At 44.0% G+C, this 15,946-nt stretch overlaps 1 protein-coding gene across 1 annotated transcript in view; it reads right to left on the bottom strand.

Moving 5' to 3' along the window:
* Nucleotides 1-15,946, bottom strand: part of LOC137377935 (sodium/hydrogen exchanger 2-like) — a 332,862-nt gene that overhangs the window by 11,170 nt on the left and 305,746 nt on the right. Inside the window, exons 9-11 of the mRNA XM_068048001.1 lie at nucleotides 13,058-13,160; nucleotides 2,799-2,918; nucleotides 345-408 (exon numbers count right to left, since the gene is read on the bottom strand). Of these exons, the coding sequence (XP_067904102.1) occupies nucleotides 345-408; nucleotides 2,799-2,918; nucleotides 13,058-13,160 (287 nt within the window). The remainder of the gene's footprint in view (nucleotides 1-344; nucleotides 409-2,798; nucleotides 2,919-13,057; nucleotides 13,161-15,946) is intronic.

The following is a 15,946-nucleotide window of genomic DNA, read 5'->3' as shown; positions in this document are numbered from 1 at the left end:
GGGAGAGTATTCCATCACACTCCTGACATGTATCTTGTAGATGCTAACAGGCTTTGGGGAGTCAGGAGGTGAGTTACTCGCTTCAGAATTCTTGGGGAGACAGTAGAAACAACTAGTGTTGATTTATTCAAATTAGATACATTTCTTTCGGAAAATAACATTTTGGAATATAGTTTCTGAGTAGTTTCAGATATGAGGTGAGGTAAGTGTAGCATAGTTGGGAGGACCTAATATTTTGATATTGTAAAGAGAGAAAATATACAACAAATTGATGGAAAGAAGCAACAGCTATCAATTCTTAAGCTGCACTTAGAGGAATTACACAGGTAAATAATATTTCTTACCTGTAAGAGATCGAGCTAGTTTGCCCTTCTTTTGTGTTTCACCAGCAAGACAAATGGATCTCCTCTGTGATGCAAAGAAATAAAGAGCAATTTATGGAAGTGCTTCTTTGGCTGCCTGTCCCCTGTCATCAATGATTCATCAGTCTGTGAAGACAGCAGCATTCTACACTTGGAGAGGTTAAGAAACTATCCATCATAGACAATACTATGTCTGCATCAGCTACAATTAGGGACTTTATTCCACTTAAGGGAAGCTCCCTTTTTCATTCACTTGATACAGAGCCAGTTAGTTAACACCTAAGTTGTGTAGTTATTCCCAACATTTATCTTCACAAAGAAGTGTGGCAATTGTAATAGATTTGGAGGCAGATTCCAGAATCCGAATACCATCCTGCCTTTGTAAGTAACCCCTGACCCAGTGATGTCATTTGGCATTCTTTATTTAATCACAGGTAGCTTTCAAGCCAAATTTTAGCCAATCCTCCTGTATTTGCTACTAGCCAAGCATTAAGGCTTCAAATTAAACTTCCACCTTGAGTAACTTTCCTTATGCATAATGTGCTCTATTAATTGTCTGATTGATACACTGAGGCAGCTGCTCTGTATTTAAAATGAGTGGGTCTTGCTTACTGAGCTTAAGTGACGGGGAGGAAGCATTGCCCATGCACACTGAGTAATCTCAGGCCGACTGTGCCAACAATTCCTGATCACTCATTTGAATAGACTAATAAAAAAACATCAAGTGAGGAGGGCAACATGAATGGGGGAATTTTACGCTCTCCCCCGTGGCGGGTTTGGAGGGGGGAGAACATATAATAGGGTAGGATGGTGGCGGGGTGGGGAATGGGGGTGGCACCACCACCTTCACGCCTCCGCCAAAATTAAGTCCTGGGTGGGAAGGCGTGTGAATGGCCTTCCCGTCCCGCTGCCATTTGAGGCCCTTAAGTGGGCAATTAATGCCCAATTAAGGGCCTCATCCCACCGCCGCAATTATCCCAGTGGTGGGCGGGTCTGTCACCACAGGGAGAGCCTGGCAAGAAAAACTGCGTGGCTTGCTTGCCAGCTCCGGTGGGGGTTGCGGGGGAGGGTCTCTCATGAAAAGGGATTTACTGCATGAATGAGGGACCCAGCTGAGAGCCACCCCCCTCGCCCTTGCTCCTGACCTTCCTACAACCCTCTCCTCACACCCCACCCTGACCTACCTGTGGCCTGGGACCAGTGCCGCTCCTGGACCTCAGGTGGGTGCTCCACCTGCAGCAGCATAGCGTTGCTCAGTTAATGCGCTGCTGGCATTTGATTAGCAGGCAGCTCTCAGAAGGCGGCACTTTCATAGCCAGGGTCCTTGATTCCGTGGAAGGCCCACTGCTGTCCAGCTAAATGCCTTAATGGCACTTAATTCGACAGGCCTCCCACAGAAGGGGCGGTGTGGGGTTCTCAGCAGCACTTTTGCTGGATGTTGAGACCCCGCCACCCAGAAAAAATCCCTGCCGTCATGTGTGGCCAATGGACATGCCTCCCTCTATTAGCACAAACTCAGAAAAGAAAGTCTCCAAAAATCATCATTAAAACAAAAAAAGGAATCAAATGAGAATAGAAATGACTGGGAGTGATATTAGTGGACAAACGTGTTTGTAAGACATGTCTTAAATTGCTCGAATACAAGCATTAACCTACATATTTTAAATGGTGTAAATCCACCATTGGAATAGCAGACAGAGGTATTCCAAACAGATGTGCTAAGTGTTTTTTTCCAGGGCGATGGGGAAAGAGAAGGGAATAGGACACATTGGATAAGTCTTTCAATGAGCTGGCACAGGCACCACGGACTGAATGACTTTCTTCTGTGTGTATATACTACCAGCTGTGGCTCAGTTGGTAGCACTCTTGCCTCTGAGTAAGGCAGTTGTGGGTTCATGTCCTACTCCAAGATTTGAGCACGATGCTCTAGGCTGACACTCCAGTGCAGTACTGAGGGAGTGCTGTGCTGTCTTTTGGATGAGACATTAAACTGAGACCATGTCTGCTTTCTCAGGTGAGTACTATTTCAAGGAACAGCAGGGGAGTTATCTCCAGTGTCCTGACCAATACTTATCCTTTAATCAATGTTACTAAAACAGATTATCTGGTCATTATCACATTGCCTTTTGTGGGAGTTTGCTGTGTGCAAATTAGCTGCAACAGTGACTGCATTTCAAATGTACTTCATTGGTTGCAAAGTGCTTTGGGACAGCCAGTGGTTGTGAAAGGTGCTATATAAATTCTATGTGTTTGTCTAGAAATACCAGTAATTTTTAGACTTCCATATATTAACATATGAAGTGATATTTATGTATTATTTAAATTGCAGAATTACTAGTGAAAAGAAACACAATTATACATATACAATAAAGAACAAAATGTTGCAAGAATAAAACATCAATAGTGGAGTCCACGTTCCCAGTTGACTCAATATACCTGTATTAGATTCAGGACAGGATCATCTTTGAGAAGACTCTCTTGACGACGCAGAAAAATCTCTTTTGCTTGATTTGAATTTTTTCCTTGGGGCAGGGTGTGTCTGTTGTAAGACTGTGTCTGTTCAAACAGGACCAATAGATCAAAGTCTCAATGTGCTGCCACACAACCATTATTCATCTGGCTTCTTTCACCACTCATATCAGGTATCATCAAGTTCAACAACATAATAGAATGAACAGAAATTGAAGTAGAAAACATTTTCTAAAATAAAACAATAGACTGATAGAATGATTCCAATATATATCTACACATTTAAGAGAATGATATTTGGATTCAATGGGGTGAGTTTTCAAATTCTGATATGCTTGGCGTGTGGTCAGTAGTGTGTGAGAAACCCAGATGTCTGGGATTTCCCCGTGTGCTGTGCAGTTTGAAATCCACAGTTTGCATCTTGCATTATTGGCAGATTCATTGCTTGGAAGTCAGTCTGATTGATGGACTTGGCTTCCAGTTGGGCGGGGAGTGCTCCAGACGGGGCTGCAAGACCAGGTAGGTCTAATCTCAATCCCCGGGGTGGTGGTGGTGCTGGTTGGGGGTGGGGGGGTGGGGCTGGGGTTCGATTCCAGTGTACGGGGTGGCCAGAACCCCAACTCCAGGGATGGAAGGGTGTCCTATCCTTGACCGCAGAGGGGAGACCAATCCCCTGATGGGAGCGGGGGTTTGGGGCGGTGGATAGTGGGGTGTTGGATCCAAGGGGGTATCTAATCCCTGGGAGCAGGGGTGGGGGGGCCTGATCCTCAATCTCAGCAGGTCTGCCAATATAGGGGTGATGGGATCTGATCCCGAGGGAAGGGTTCCACTCCCAGGGAGTCTGATCTCCAATCCCGGAGGTATCCGATCCCCATGGGATGTAGTTTGTATGGTAGGGCATCTAATGCTGGGGAGCTTGCAAAGCCAGAAGGAAGCACTCCTCCTCCTCCTGGCCTACAAGCAGTGCTGTAGGCACTTGCCTTCTCCCTGAAGCTATCTTTGCCTTGCTTCAGTTGTCGGGTTCTGCGAGACCCAGGAAACTCAGCCGGGTTTGGTTAAACCAGAAAAGCAGGTTAAATCCGAGGCTTCCAGCCTCATTGATGTATTTAAAATATCAACCTGACTCCTTGGAGCAGGTTGGCTGCCCACCCTAGTCCTGTATGAGTAAAACCCGTAAGTCAGACTTTGCAACAAATTATTATTTAGTCCCCTTTTACTACACCCAATTCCACCCGCTCGTCCATGTTAAAATTCCCCATGGGCCAGCTTTTTCCAGCGGTTAGACTTGTCCCTGCACCCTGCAGCTCAAAACTTTGCCCACAAAGTTGCTTAAGGTGTCAGCTGATAGTGCGCAGGGAGGGACACAGGGCATGAAGGCTCCAAGTGAACAGGGCAAGTAACAGGGTATCTCCTTAACTATGAGATTAAAGAATTGATAAATAAGGAAGTGTAAATTAGCGTGGGCGAATTAAATGTTAAATCAGTACAGAAACAGCAATAAAGAGAGGGAAAGAAAGATTGGATTAAGAGAGAGAGAAAAAAAAGTGACAGAAAAGAAAAGTAATTTTTTTAAAAAGTTGACGTTTGTAAAATCTCTGCAAAAAATTCAAAACCAGAAGGGATGGGACTCCACACTTATAATATTTAATCTTCAGTGCCAGAGAGTCAATATTAACACTGACCACATTGTTAATAGGGTAATTACATTGGTAACTACTACGCTTAACTTTCCATGGTGAGGTTATTGGGAAATTACTGGGCAAATAAAGCAAGCTCTGAAAAAAAAGTGGAGAGGCTTCAGGTGAGATGCCATCTGTGCAAAACTAACGGTGGAGTGACGCAACTCGGATATTCGCATTATTATGAGTGCATCTTTTTTTTGTTAAATTTTGAAGATTTGTGTTTTAAAACTGAAAAGGAGTGCATGGATTTTTTTTTCCAAGGGTCACTGAAAGGTCTGGATTGTAAATCGTTACTGGAAGGCACCTGTTTTCAAATAATTACCCAGCGGAGGTTGTTTTTGACTTGGGGAAAGATGCTTACAAAGAAGTGCCAGGTAAACATTTATCGGGGTCATGAGGCTTAATTCTGTGACGTTGGTTTTGGTTTCGCTTTGGTCAGCGAGTTGGGATACGGACAATGGTTTGAAAAGACAGTTGAAGAAAACTTGCCGAGGGAGCAAAATCCACCTCAGTCTGTTCCAGCTCTTTGAAAAAGCCTGCAAGTTTTCCATCTCTTGAGAAGCTGAGAAGCAAGTGTAAGAAACTGCCTGAAACCCGTGTTACTGCATTTTCCCTGGAAAGCCTGCCCAAACTGAACTTCAATGGCGCCTGACAAGAACTGTTCTAGGAAGATCCCAGTGAAAACCGTCCATACGTATTTGGGATGCCAAACCAGAAAAGACTACTGACATTTTTTCATATCACCTCTTTTTTCTTCAAGAATTAGCAAGTATTTTGGCCAATGTATTCTTTTTTGGAATTTTTTTTTGGTATTGAAGCTCTAAAGAGTAAATCTCTTCATTTTATTGGTTAACCGGTATATGTGTGTGAGAGGGGCTAAGGTAAAGAGAGAACTTTTATATTTAGATCTGTGTGTTTATGCTTTATTACTGGTGAAGACTTGTTTTATAATAAACTGATATTTTGTTGGTGCATTTTATTCTGGAATAAAAATAGAGTCTACGATTGACTTTGTCAGGAAGTGGGAAAAAACTTCAAATACATGTCGTGACCTGTGGAGAAGTGGCACGAGAACAAACAGTGCACTCCTCCCTCCTCAATCAAAACAACACATAACCAGGTATCTGCTCCTCATCTGAAGTTATTGTACCATTTATTTTAGACTATTTGGATAGCACCACACACCATTAAGGTACAAGTCTTTTTTTGTTAAGAGATTGAGGTTAATCAGGGGGGTGGGTGAGGAACTTAACTGATACTAATCCTGGGTGAGGCTGGAGAACAGAGATACTTGGATCAGTGGTGATGATTTTCCAGCCCTTTTTGACTCTGCAAGTTGAGTGAAGTGGGTGTACAGGGCAACGGGTCATATGTCCTGGTGCTTCCCCAGTTATAGCTAAGTCTCAATTTTTTTATTCATTCATGGGGTGTGGGCATCAATGCCCATCCCTAATTGCCCTTGAGAAGGTGGTGGTGAGTTGCCTTCTTGAACCACTGCAGTTCTTGGGGTGTATGTACACCCACAGTGCTGTTAGGAAGGGTGTTCCTGCATTTGACTCAGCGACAGTGGAGGAATGGCGATATAGTTCCAAGTCAGGATGTTGTGTGGCTTGGAGGAGAACTTGCAGGTTCCCATGTATCTGCTGCCCTTGTCCTTCTAGGTGGTAGAGGTCGCAGATTTGGAAGGTGCTGTCGAAGGAGCCTTGGCAAGTTGCTGCAGTGCATCTTGTAGATGGTACACACTGCTGCCACTGTGCATCAGTGGTTCAGGGAGTGAATTTTGAAGGTGGTGGATGGGGTGCCAATCAATGGGCTGCTTTGTCCTGGATGGTATCAAGCATCTTGAGTGTTGTCCGAGCTGGACAACTGGACAGTATTCCATCACACTCCTGACTTGTGCCTTGTAGATGGTGGGCAGGCTTTGGTGGTGAGTTACTTACTGCAGAATTCCCAGCCTCTGACCTACTCTTGTTTCTACAGTAGGTATCTGGCTGGTCCAGTTCAGTTTCTGGTCAATGGTAACCCCCCAGGATGTTGATCGTGGGGGATTCAGCAATGCTAATGCCATTTAACATCAAGGGCAGATGGTTAGATTCTCTCTTGTTGGAGATGGTCATTGCCTGGCACTTGTGTGGTGCGAATTTTACTTGCAACTTATCAGCCCGAGTCTGGATGTTGTCCAGGTCTTGCTGCATCTGGACATGGGCTGCTTCAGTATCTGAGGAGTCACAAATGGTGCTGAATATTGTGCAATCATCAGTGAACATCCCCACTTCTGACCTTATGTTGGAGGGAAGGTTATTGATGACACAGCTGAAGGTGGTTGGGCCTAGGACATGACCCTGAGGAAATCCTGCAGTGATGTTCTAGGTATGACTCCAACCAATGGGGAGTTTTCCCCCGATTCCTACTGACTCTAGTTTTGCTCGGGCTCCTTGATGCCATACTCGGTCAAATGCTGCCTTGATATCAAGGGCAGTCACGCTCACCTCACCTCTACAGTTCAGCACTTTTGTCCATGTTTGAACCAAGGCTGTAATGAGGTCAGGAGCTGAGTGGCCCTGGCAGAACCCAAACTGAGCGTCAATGAGCAAGGTTTTGCTGAGCAAATGCCACTTGATAGCACTGTCGATGACCCATTCCACCACTCTGCTGATGATCGAGAGTAGACTGATAGGACGGTATTTGGCCCATTTGGATTTGTCTTGATTTTTGTGTACAGGACACACATGGGCAATTTTCCACATTGCTGGGTAGATGCTAGTGTTGTAGCCTTACTAGAACAGCTTGTCCAGGGCCACAGCAAGATCTGGAGCACAGGTCTTCAGTACTATTGCTGAAATGTTGTCAGGATCCATAGCCTTTGCAGTATCCAGTGCCTTCAGCCGTTACTTGAAATCACTTGGAGTGAATCGGATTAGCTGAAGACTGGCATCTGTGCTGCTGGGGACCTCAGGAGGAGGCTGAGATGGATCATCCACTCAGCACTTCTGGCTGAAGATGGATGTAAATGCTACAGCCTTGTCTTTTGCACTGATGTACTGGGCTACCCCATCATTGAAAATTGGAATATTTGTGGAGCCTTCTCCTCCTGTTAGTTGTTTAATTGTCCACCACCATTCATGACTGGATGTGGCAGGACTGCGGAGCTTAGATCCGATCCATTGGTTGTGGGATCGCTTAGCCGTGTCTATCACATGCTGCTTCCGCTGTTTGGCACGCAAGCAGTCCTGGGTTATAGCTTCACCAGGATGACACCTCTTTTAGGTATGCCAGGTGTTGCTCCAGGCATGCCCTCCTGCATTCTTCAGTGAACCAGGGCTGGTCCCTGGCTTGATGATAATTGTACAGTGGGGGATATGCTGGGCTATGAGGTTACAGATTGTGGTTGAATACAATTCTGCTTCTGCTGATGGTCAACAGCGCCTCATGGTTGCCCAGTTCTCAGTTGCTATATCGGTTTGAAATCTATCCCATTTAGCATGGTGGTAGTGCCACACAACACGATGGTGGGTATCCTCAATGTGAAGAGGGGACTTTGTCTCCACAAGGTCTGTGCAGTGGTCACTCCTACTAATATTGTCATGGACTGATGCATCTGTGACAGGTAGATTTGTGAGGACAATGTCAAGTAGGTTTTTCCCTCTTGTTGGTTCTCTCACCACCTACTGCAGACCCAGTCCAGCAGCTATGTCCTTTAGGACTCAACCAGTAGTGGTGCTACTGAGCCACTCTTGCTGATGGACATTGAAGTCCCCCACCCAGGTACATTCTGTGCCCTTGCTCCCCTGAGTGGTTCTTCCAATTGGTGTTCAACATGGAGAAGCACTGACCCATCAGCTGAGGGGGGTGGGGTAGCTGGTAATCAGTAGGAGGTTTCCTTGCCCATGTTTGACCTGATGCCATGAGACTTCAGGAGTCCAGAGTCGATGTTGAGGACTCCCAGGGCAATCCCTCCCGACTGTATACCACTGTGCCGCCCCCTCTGCTGGGTCTGTCCTTCCGGTGGGACAAGACATACCCGGGGATGGTGATGACAGTGTCAAGGACATTGTCTGTAAGGTATGATTCCGTGGGTATGACTACGTCAGGCTGTTGCTAGACTAGTCTGTGGGACAGCTCTCCCAGCTTTGGCACAAGGCCCCAGATGATAGTAAGGAAGACTTTGCAGGGTCGACGGGGCTGGGTTTGTTGTTGATTTTCCGGTGCCAAGGTCGATGCCGGGTTGTCCCTTGGTTTCATTCCTTTTCTTATATTTGATACAACTGAGTGGCTTGCTAGGCCATTTCAGAGGGCATTTATGAGTCTGCCACATTGCTGTGGGTCTGGTGTCACATATTGGCCAGACCAGGAAAGGACAGCAGATTTCCTTCCCTCAAGGGCATTAGTGAACCAGGTGATTTTTTTTTTACAACAATCAACAATGATTTAATGGTCACCATTAGACTAGCTTTTAATTCCAGATTTAGTAATTGAATTCAAATTTCACCATCTGACGTAGTGGGATTTGACTCCATATCCCCAGAGCATTAGCCTAGGTATCTGGATTACTAGCACAATGACATTTCCACTGTGCCACCACTTATGCATTACTTGCTCAAGTTGAAATGTCTTTGTGATAATTTGATAACTGAAACCATTTCAAATGGTCAGCACAGGGCACCTACTTTTAATGGATGGAATGAAAGTAATGTTAAAGCGTTAATCCACCTTTAGCCCACAGCAGTTTCAGAACCAAGGTGGATGTAGAACTTTTCCAGAATATCTGCGAGACTGGTCTTGTTGAATACTGAGCTTTAATATGAGCAGAAAGACTTCACTTGGGAACTTCAGGGATCATTTTTTAGACAATGAGTTTTAATGACTGAATAATTCTCTGATGCATTTGGCAGTTAATTTGGAGGATGGTGACACCATTTGAAGATGAGAGCAGGTTAGCTGACAGTCTAGCACCTAGAATGCCTCAGGGAAAAGTTAAGAGTAAACCTCATGGTCAGAAAGAGTGAAATAGAACCTAAGCTCATGTCTATATTTCAGAGTTTAATGCAACAAAATAGGTTCTGTATTGAAACCAAAATGAGTGAAAGTGAAACAGATTTGTGCAACTGCTCTATGTCACAATAAAACTGAAGGGATAGCCTGTGGACTAGTCAAAGATTGATGCAATCTGGATGAACTTGCCAAACGATATGACAAAAAACTGCTTCATGTTGTCATGGCAACAAGCATTTTTTGTCTGCATTGTATTATTTGCTGGACTCTTTCTTAACGTTCCCTCTGCAAGGTTCAGGTCACTCCCTTCTCAGTATTACTTTTATTTGTTCATGGGATGTGGCCACTCCTGGCAAGGCCTGCATTTATTGCCCATCCCCAACTGCTCTTAAGAAGGTAGTGGTGATCTGCCTTCCTGAACTACTGTAATCGAAGTGGTGTAGGTACACTCACAGTGCTGTATGGTGTAGAGTTTCAGGATCTTCAACCAGCAACAATGAAGGAATGACGATATATTTCCAAGTTTGGATGGTGTGTGACTTAGAGAGGAACTTGCACGTAATGGTGTCATGCATTTTCTGCCCTTGTACTTCGTGGTGGTGTTTCTGTAAGTTGTGTGTATACACTTTTTTACAGTCTGGCTAATGTTCACACTGAAGGACAAGGCGGAGATAGGTATAATTCAGTAAGGTCTTGTTCTGTGTGGTTTCATTGCCATCTCAGTATTCGGATGGGGATTCGCCAAATGTGGTATTCAAAGTATTAGAGGTTGCTTAATGAATCAAGCTGTTCCAGTCTATGCAAATTGGTCCATTTGGCTTGTTAGTTGGATCCAGACTTAGTAGCTGTGAGATGTCTTTTACCTTTATTTTGCATGGTAGATGTGTGGGGAAATGTCTGGGTAACTATTTGTGGTCATTAATCTAATGCAATTATGAGAGATACAGTTGATCTTTGTTGCAGTAATCTTGAAAAGGTGTTGAATGATGTGCCTGTGTCTGACTCTGTTCGAGCAGAAGGTTGAAGCTGGTGGGGAAACTGAGATGGATTCTTCTTCTTTGGCCTCCTTGTCTCGGGAGACAATGGGTAAGCGCCTGGAGGTGGTCAGTGGTTTGTGGAGATGGATTAGTGGCTCTACAATACCAGTTTGACATGAGAGGTGAGCAGCTGTTTTTCAAGGATCTATTTTATATGGAGAGGTGCCGCAACAGAAGTAGCTGTTCTCTTGATGTTTCAAGGTTATAAGTCACTGCAAATACCATTTACATTGACAATTGTTCAATCACTTTTTTAATGTCAAATTAATTGGTCTGTTAATTCATAGCCTGAGCTTCACTTACCAAAGTTGAGATCATCGTATGGTGCAATGTGATATATTTCTAAAAATTGTATTAGTGTCAAAAGGTTTCTCTGTGTGATCCCTGGATCTTGCAGCAGTTATTTAGCTATTCAACAGACAAAGACAGACAGGGGTAGATTTTCAACTCTGCCTCCTGGGTGTACAACTGGTGTTGTGAATCAACTGCCCATTATAGAAACTGCCCAATTTTCACTGAATCTTGTTGCAGTCGCATAGTGGTAGCATTCTCCATGCTCCTGACCTTCGCCGTCCCTACAGATATGGAAGGCGTCTACTTGCACACTAGGTCAGATGGCAAGCTCTACAATCTATCAAGGCTGAAAGCGAAGACAAAAACTTATTGCGTCCTGATTAGAGAACTCCTCCACACTGATGATGCTGCGCTAGTCGCTCACACAGAAACTCAGCTACAAAGCCTCATGGACTGTCTCTCCCATGCCTGTAACTTATTCTCCTTGACTATAAGTGTCAAGAAAACCGTGGTCATGGGACTTGGTGTTGCATCTCTGCCCCTGATCACACGAAATAACACCCCACTGGAAGTGGTTAGCAAATTCTGCTACTTTGAGTCCATGGTGACAAACAATCTGTTCCTTGATGTACAGCTCAATGCACACATAAGGAAAGCAGCTACCACTTATAGCCAACATGGGATAACACCAAACTGACCCTTAGGACCAAGCTGATGGTTTATAAGGCCTGTGCTCTTAGCACCTTGCTGTATGGCTGTGAAACATGGGTGACTTACAGCTTCCAGGAAAAGAAGCTCAATCATTTCCAACTTCACTGTCTGCGGTGCATTATGGGTATAACCTGGCAGAAAAAAATTACAAATACGGCGGTCCGCAAAGGCAGAGCTCCCAAGTGTGTTGGCACTAATCAAACAGAGGTGGTTTTGGTGGATCGGACACGTCTGCAGGATGGAAGATGGTCTCATGCCCAAAGACCATCTGTATGATGAGGTAGCCGAGGCTAGACGACTGGTGGGGTGCCCAAAGCTCCGTTTCAAGGATGTTTGCAAGCGTGACATAAAGGCCCCAAATATCGATTATCACACCTGGGAGTCACTAGCTGGCGAAAGAGGGAAATGGCAACACATCCTGTGGACTGGTGTGTACTACCACAACGATCACTGGCTACAGCAGCTTGGCAACAGACGCCCACTTCAAAAACAGCAACTCACAGCGGCACTTGGCAGCTTCACATGCGGCACTTGTGACAGAACCTGCCTCTCAAGGATTGGCCTTCACAGCCATCAACAAAGGTGCACCAAGAGAAGACACCCGACCGAAATGGATTGTTTGCTGCATGTCCATCATCTTTTGTAGATGGAAGGATGCCAACCAACCAGCATAGTGGTGATGTTACTACATTGGTAATCCAAAGGCCAGGACTAATAATCCAGCGATTCGAAATGCACCATTTGCAGTTTGATAATTTGAATTCAGTTTGAAAGAAATCTGGAACTAAAAAGTTGGTATCTGTAAAAGTGTCCCTGAAGCTGTAGGATTGTACTAAAAATCCAACTGGTTCTCTAACGTCCGTCCTTACGTAGTGTGGCCTATATGTGAATCTAATACCACACCAATGTGGTTGACTCTTAACCAACCTCTGAAGTGTCCTACCAAGCCATTCAGTTGTATTAAACAGTTACAGTAAAATACTGCAAGAAGGCAGCACACCACCACTTTCTGAGGGTAACTAGGGATGTAGAATCCATACTAGCAGCTTCCAGATCTTGAGAATGAATAAAACAATAAGTCAACAAAATGAAAATTGGGCAATTTACCTAATGGATGACAGATCTACATTGTCTGAGCAACAAGATAGAAATCTTCCCCAGTCTGTTTCATAACGGACGAGGACAAATTATTGAACAGGTCATTGATGCTGAACTCATACAGTATATCTAGTTTTAAAAGCTATTACCAATACAGAAACAATTTTGCCGAATATATTCAATGTACAACACACAGGGCATATAGTGTGGAAACCCATAAGACACAGGAATATTCTGAAACTTTTATGAAGTTGTCACATGCAAATCATGATGGCATCATCTTGTGTTTCGATGGAACCAAAGCTGCAAACCAAACCAGGTAACCAAACCAGTGAAAGCTGGCAGCCCACAAATCTGAGACCTGTGAGCTTTAGAAATAACATTATATTACAGAATAAATTAACTTCCATACCGTTTGCCTTATTCGATAAAGATTTCTTATCAAGAGCTCCTGGATGTTATCGAATTGTTCTGAAGGAACTGGACTTTTGGAAACGGCAACAGTTTGTTCATCGCTAATTCAGGAAGATCAAAAACATGATTAATTATCGCAGCATGTAGATGTCTAAAATGCATCAGGTCTTGCCAATTAGTTTCCCAGTAGTTATTTCATGGCAGTGGAAGCTGTTAAATCCCTGCGTTACTAAAGATTTTACGTTCCTGTATTTCATCATTTTAAGTTGCCATTTTTTGTAAAGCCTGGCGTGGAAGAACTCTCTGTCACGATTACGGGATGGTTCCTGTCTGGTTCATTTTAGAAGGGGCTGGCTAAAAACACTTCTAAAATTTAATGCAGATACCAAGGCCCTGATTTTAGCTGCCCTGCTGAGCGGAAATTGGCTGGATTGGTTGGATGGGAGGAGGGGAAGGATGCGGTTAAAATAATGGCAGTGACTCATCGCCACCGACAGCACTTTTTTCTCATAGTATCCCCAGAGAAATCTGCTCTTTTGATCATGCGAGTAGGACAACCACAGGAAGGAAGCGGGCTCCTGGTTTAAATATGCAGATCAGGTCCGAGGATGCCATTAGGACTCGATACAGAATATCAACCAGAGGCCTGTGGATCAGGGTGGGTAGTGGGCAGTGTAACTCCTCTGTCAGGCAAAACTTGCCAAGTGCTAGATCCCAGGCCAGAAGAGGCCCAATTTAGACTTGCTGCCCAATTTCTTTTCTGTTCCATTGAATCTAATTGGTTATTGTCTGATTTGTGATCATGTCTGAGACAAACTCCATCAGGTAAACTATCAGATGTTGGTTCTATGAACAAAGTGCTCTGAACTTCTTTGACCATTTTTTAATGTGGAAATCTCAATGGGCTGTTTGGCTATGGGAGGAACTGCAGCCGAGCCTCACACTGGCCTAACCTGACTTGTGCATGCGTACTTTCTAAAAGTAGTCACTGGATATTAATAGAGTGGCTGATTTTCTTTCCCTTCTCCAGGGGCACTGAGATCAGTTGTAATGTCCCATTACTATCCAGCTGTGATCTCTTAAATTATCACAGGTTTCAATTAATTGTCATTATTAGAAAAGCAAGTAGCAGAACTTGGATTAGTTTCTCACCTCTTTTCCAGTCCTGTCTTGTTCCTAGTTTGATTTTGGATTGGGCTAAATATTGTAACACTATTGACAATAACCTAGTCTAACTACTTGTTTTTGCCTATCATTTAATCAACATGGAACACGGCCACCACATCACTTCTTCATGTAATTTACACCAGCTAAAGCTGACAATCTGCAACATCTGCTGCTGTATAATTTGTGAGCGGCACAGTGTGCACGTGCTACAAAGTGAGTTAGTTGTATTCCCACTGCAGCAGAGGCATCAAGATGTGAAAGCATTAAAAGTAGAGCCTGTAATCAGAGTCACTGATTTATAGTGACTGAATCAATCAATTTCCACTTACTACAGGGGCGTGCGTTTCGGAGATTGAATTTCATAATTCTGTCCATTTTTCTGACAAAACCATGAATCAATGGACGTGTCTATGAAAGTTGTGCTCACTGATCTACACAAACTCCCAGTCCACCAATTGAAAATTCTCATCATGATCAAATCCCTCCATGGCCACACCCTCCCCATCTCTGAAAGCTCCTCCAGTCCTACAACCCACAAGAACTCTGCATTCTTCCAACTCAGGCCTCTTGTGTATCTCTCACTTCCTTTACTCCATCATTGATAGCCATGCCTTCAGGTGTCTAGACCATACTTTCTGGAATTCTCTCCCTAAAACTTTCTGCCTCCTCCTTTAAGCTGCTCCATAAACCTACCAATCTGACCTAGCTTTCAGTCGCCTGTCGTAATTCTTCCTGTTTCGGCTTGGTGTTGATTTGTGTCTGATTACAGTTCTGTGAAGCACCTTGAGATATTTTACTATGTTAAGGGTGCTGTATAAAGGCAAATTGTTGTGAAATTTGAAGAAGCCATGATCTCATTATGCATGTGCTCATGGACTCTGTCATGCAGACCCCCACCTGCCAAGAATGAGGCATATTAATTTTGTCATATGAACATTGATTTTAAACTAGTGCAGGAGTGAGGAAATGACTTGTTAAACAGATCAGCTGTGACTGGAAAAACATTTACAGACTAACAGACACTGCTTGTGGAGACAAAGGACCATTCCCTGACACATTCAACCTACAATGGACTTTGATCACCAGACAATGAAAGTGAGGAAGCTCACATTCCAGGATGACTGCTAAGATGGCCGAATCCACAAACAGATGTGGTCAATCCAGCTAGTCACATGACTAACCTGCTGGGCAACCTGAGATTTTTGAATTGTACAGACAGTTTGAGAGAGAAAGACTGTTTGCTCCTGGACTGAGAAGACCTCTCCTGTCTACTTCCATCTCTTTCTCACAAGCCTCTGGACCTACTGAGGACATGTAAACCTCAAGAGAGAAAAGTCTCCTACATCAAACAACATTTAAGAAGAATACTGGACCCCAACAAAAAGCAAGACCTACCTACAATCAAGGACTCTACAGCGAGCTCGAAGGACAGTAACCAAAACCGCCGTCAGATATTGCCTCAAACTTTTCCACTTTATTTCTTGTGCTCTTTTCTGTCCCTATCTGCATGTGTGTATCGCGTATGCATGCTATTGTGGGCGTGTCGCATATTCGTAGGCATTAACCAAATTAGAGTTTAAGTTTAATAAATTTCAACCTTTCTTCTTTAGACCTAAGAAAACTTGTTTAGCTGGTTTCTTTGCCTTACAATTGCAAAGCAGTGAACAAGGATTCACTAAGGGGGAGCTAAAAATACGGTATGTTAAAAATTAAACCCTGT

This window comes from Heterodontus francisci, chromosome 15 (genome assembly GCF_036365525.1).
Source record: "Heterodontus francisci isolate sHetFra1 chromosome 15, sHetFra1.hap1, whole genome shotgun sequence".
Classification (NCBI taxonomy): Eukaryota; Metazoa; Chordata; class Chondrichthyes; order Heterodontiformes; family Heterodontidae; genus Heterodontus; species Heterodontus francisci.
The sequence above is the reverse complement of the archived record's forward strand: the minus strand, read 5'-3'. Positions and strand labels throughout refer to the sequence as shown.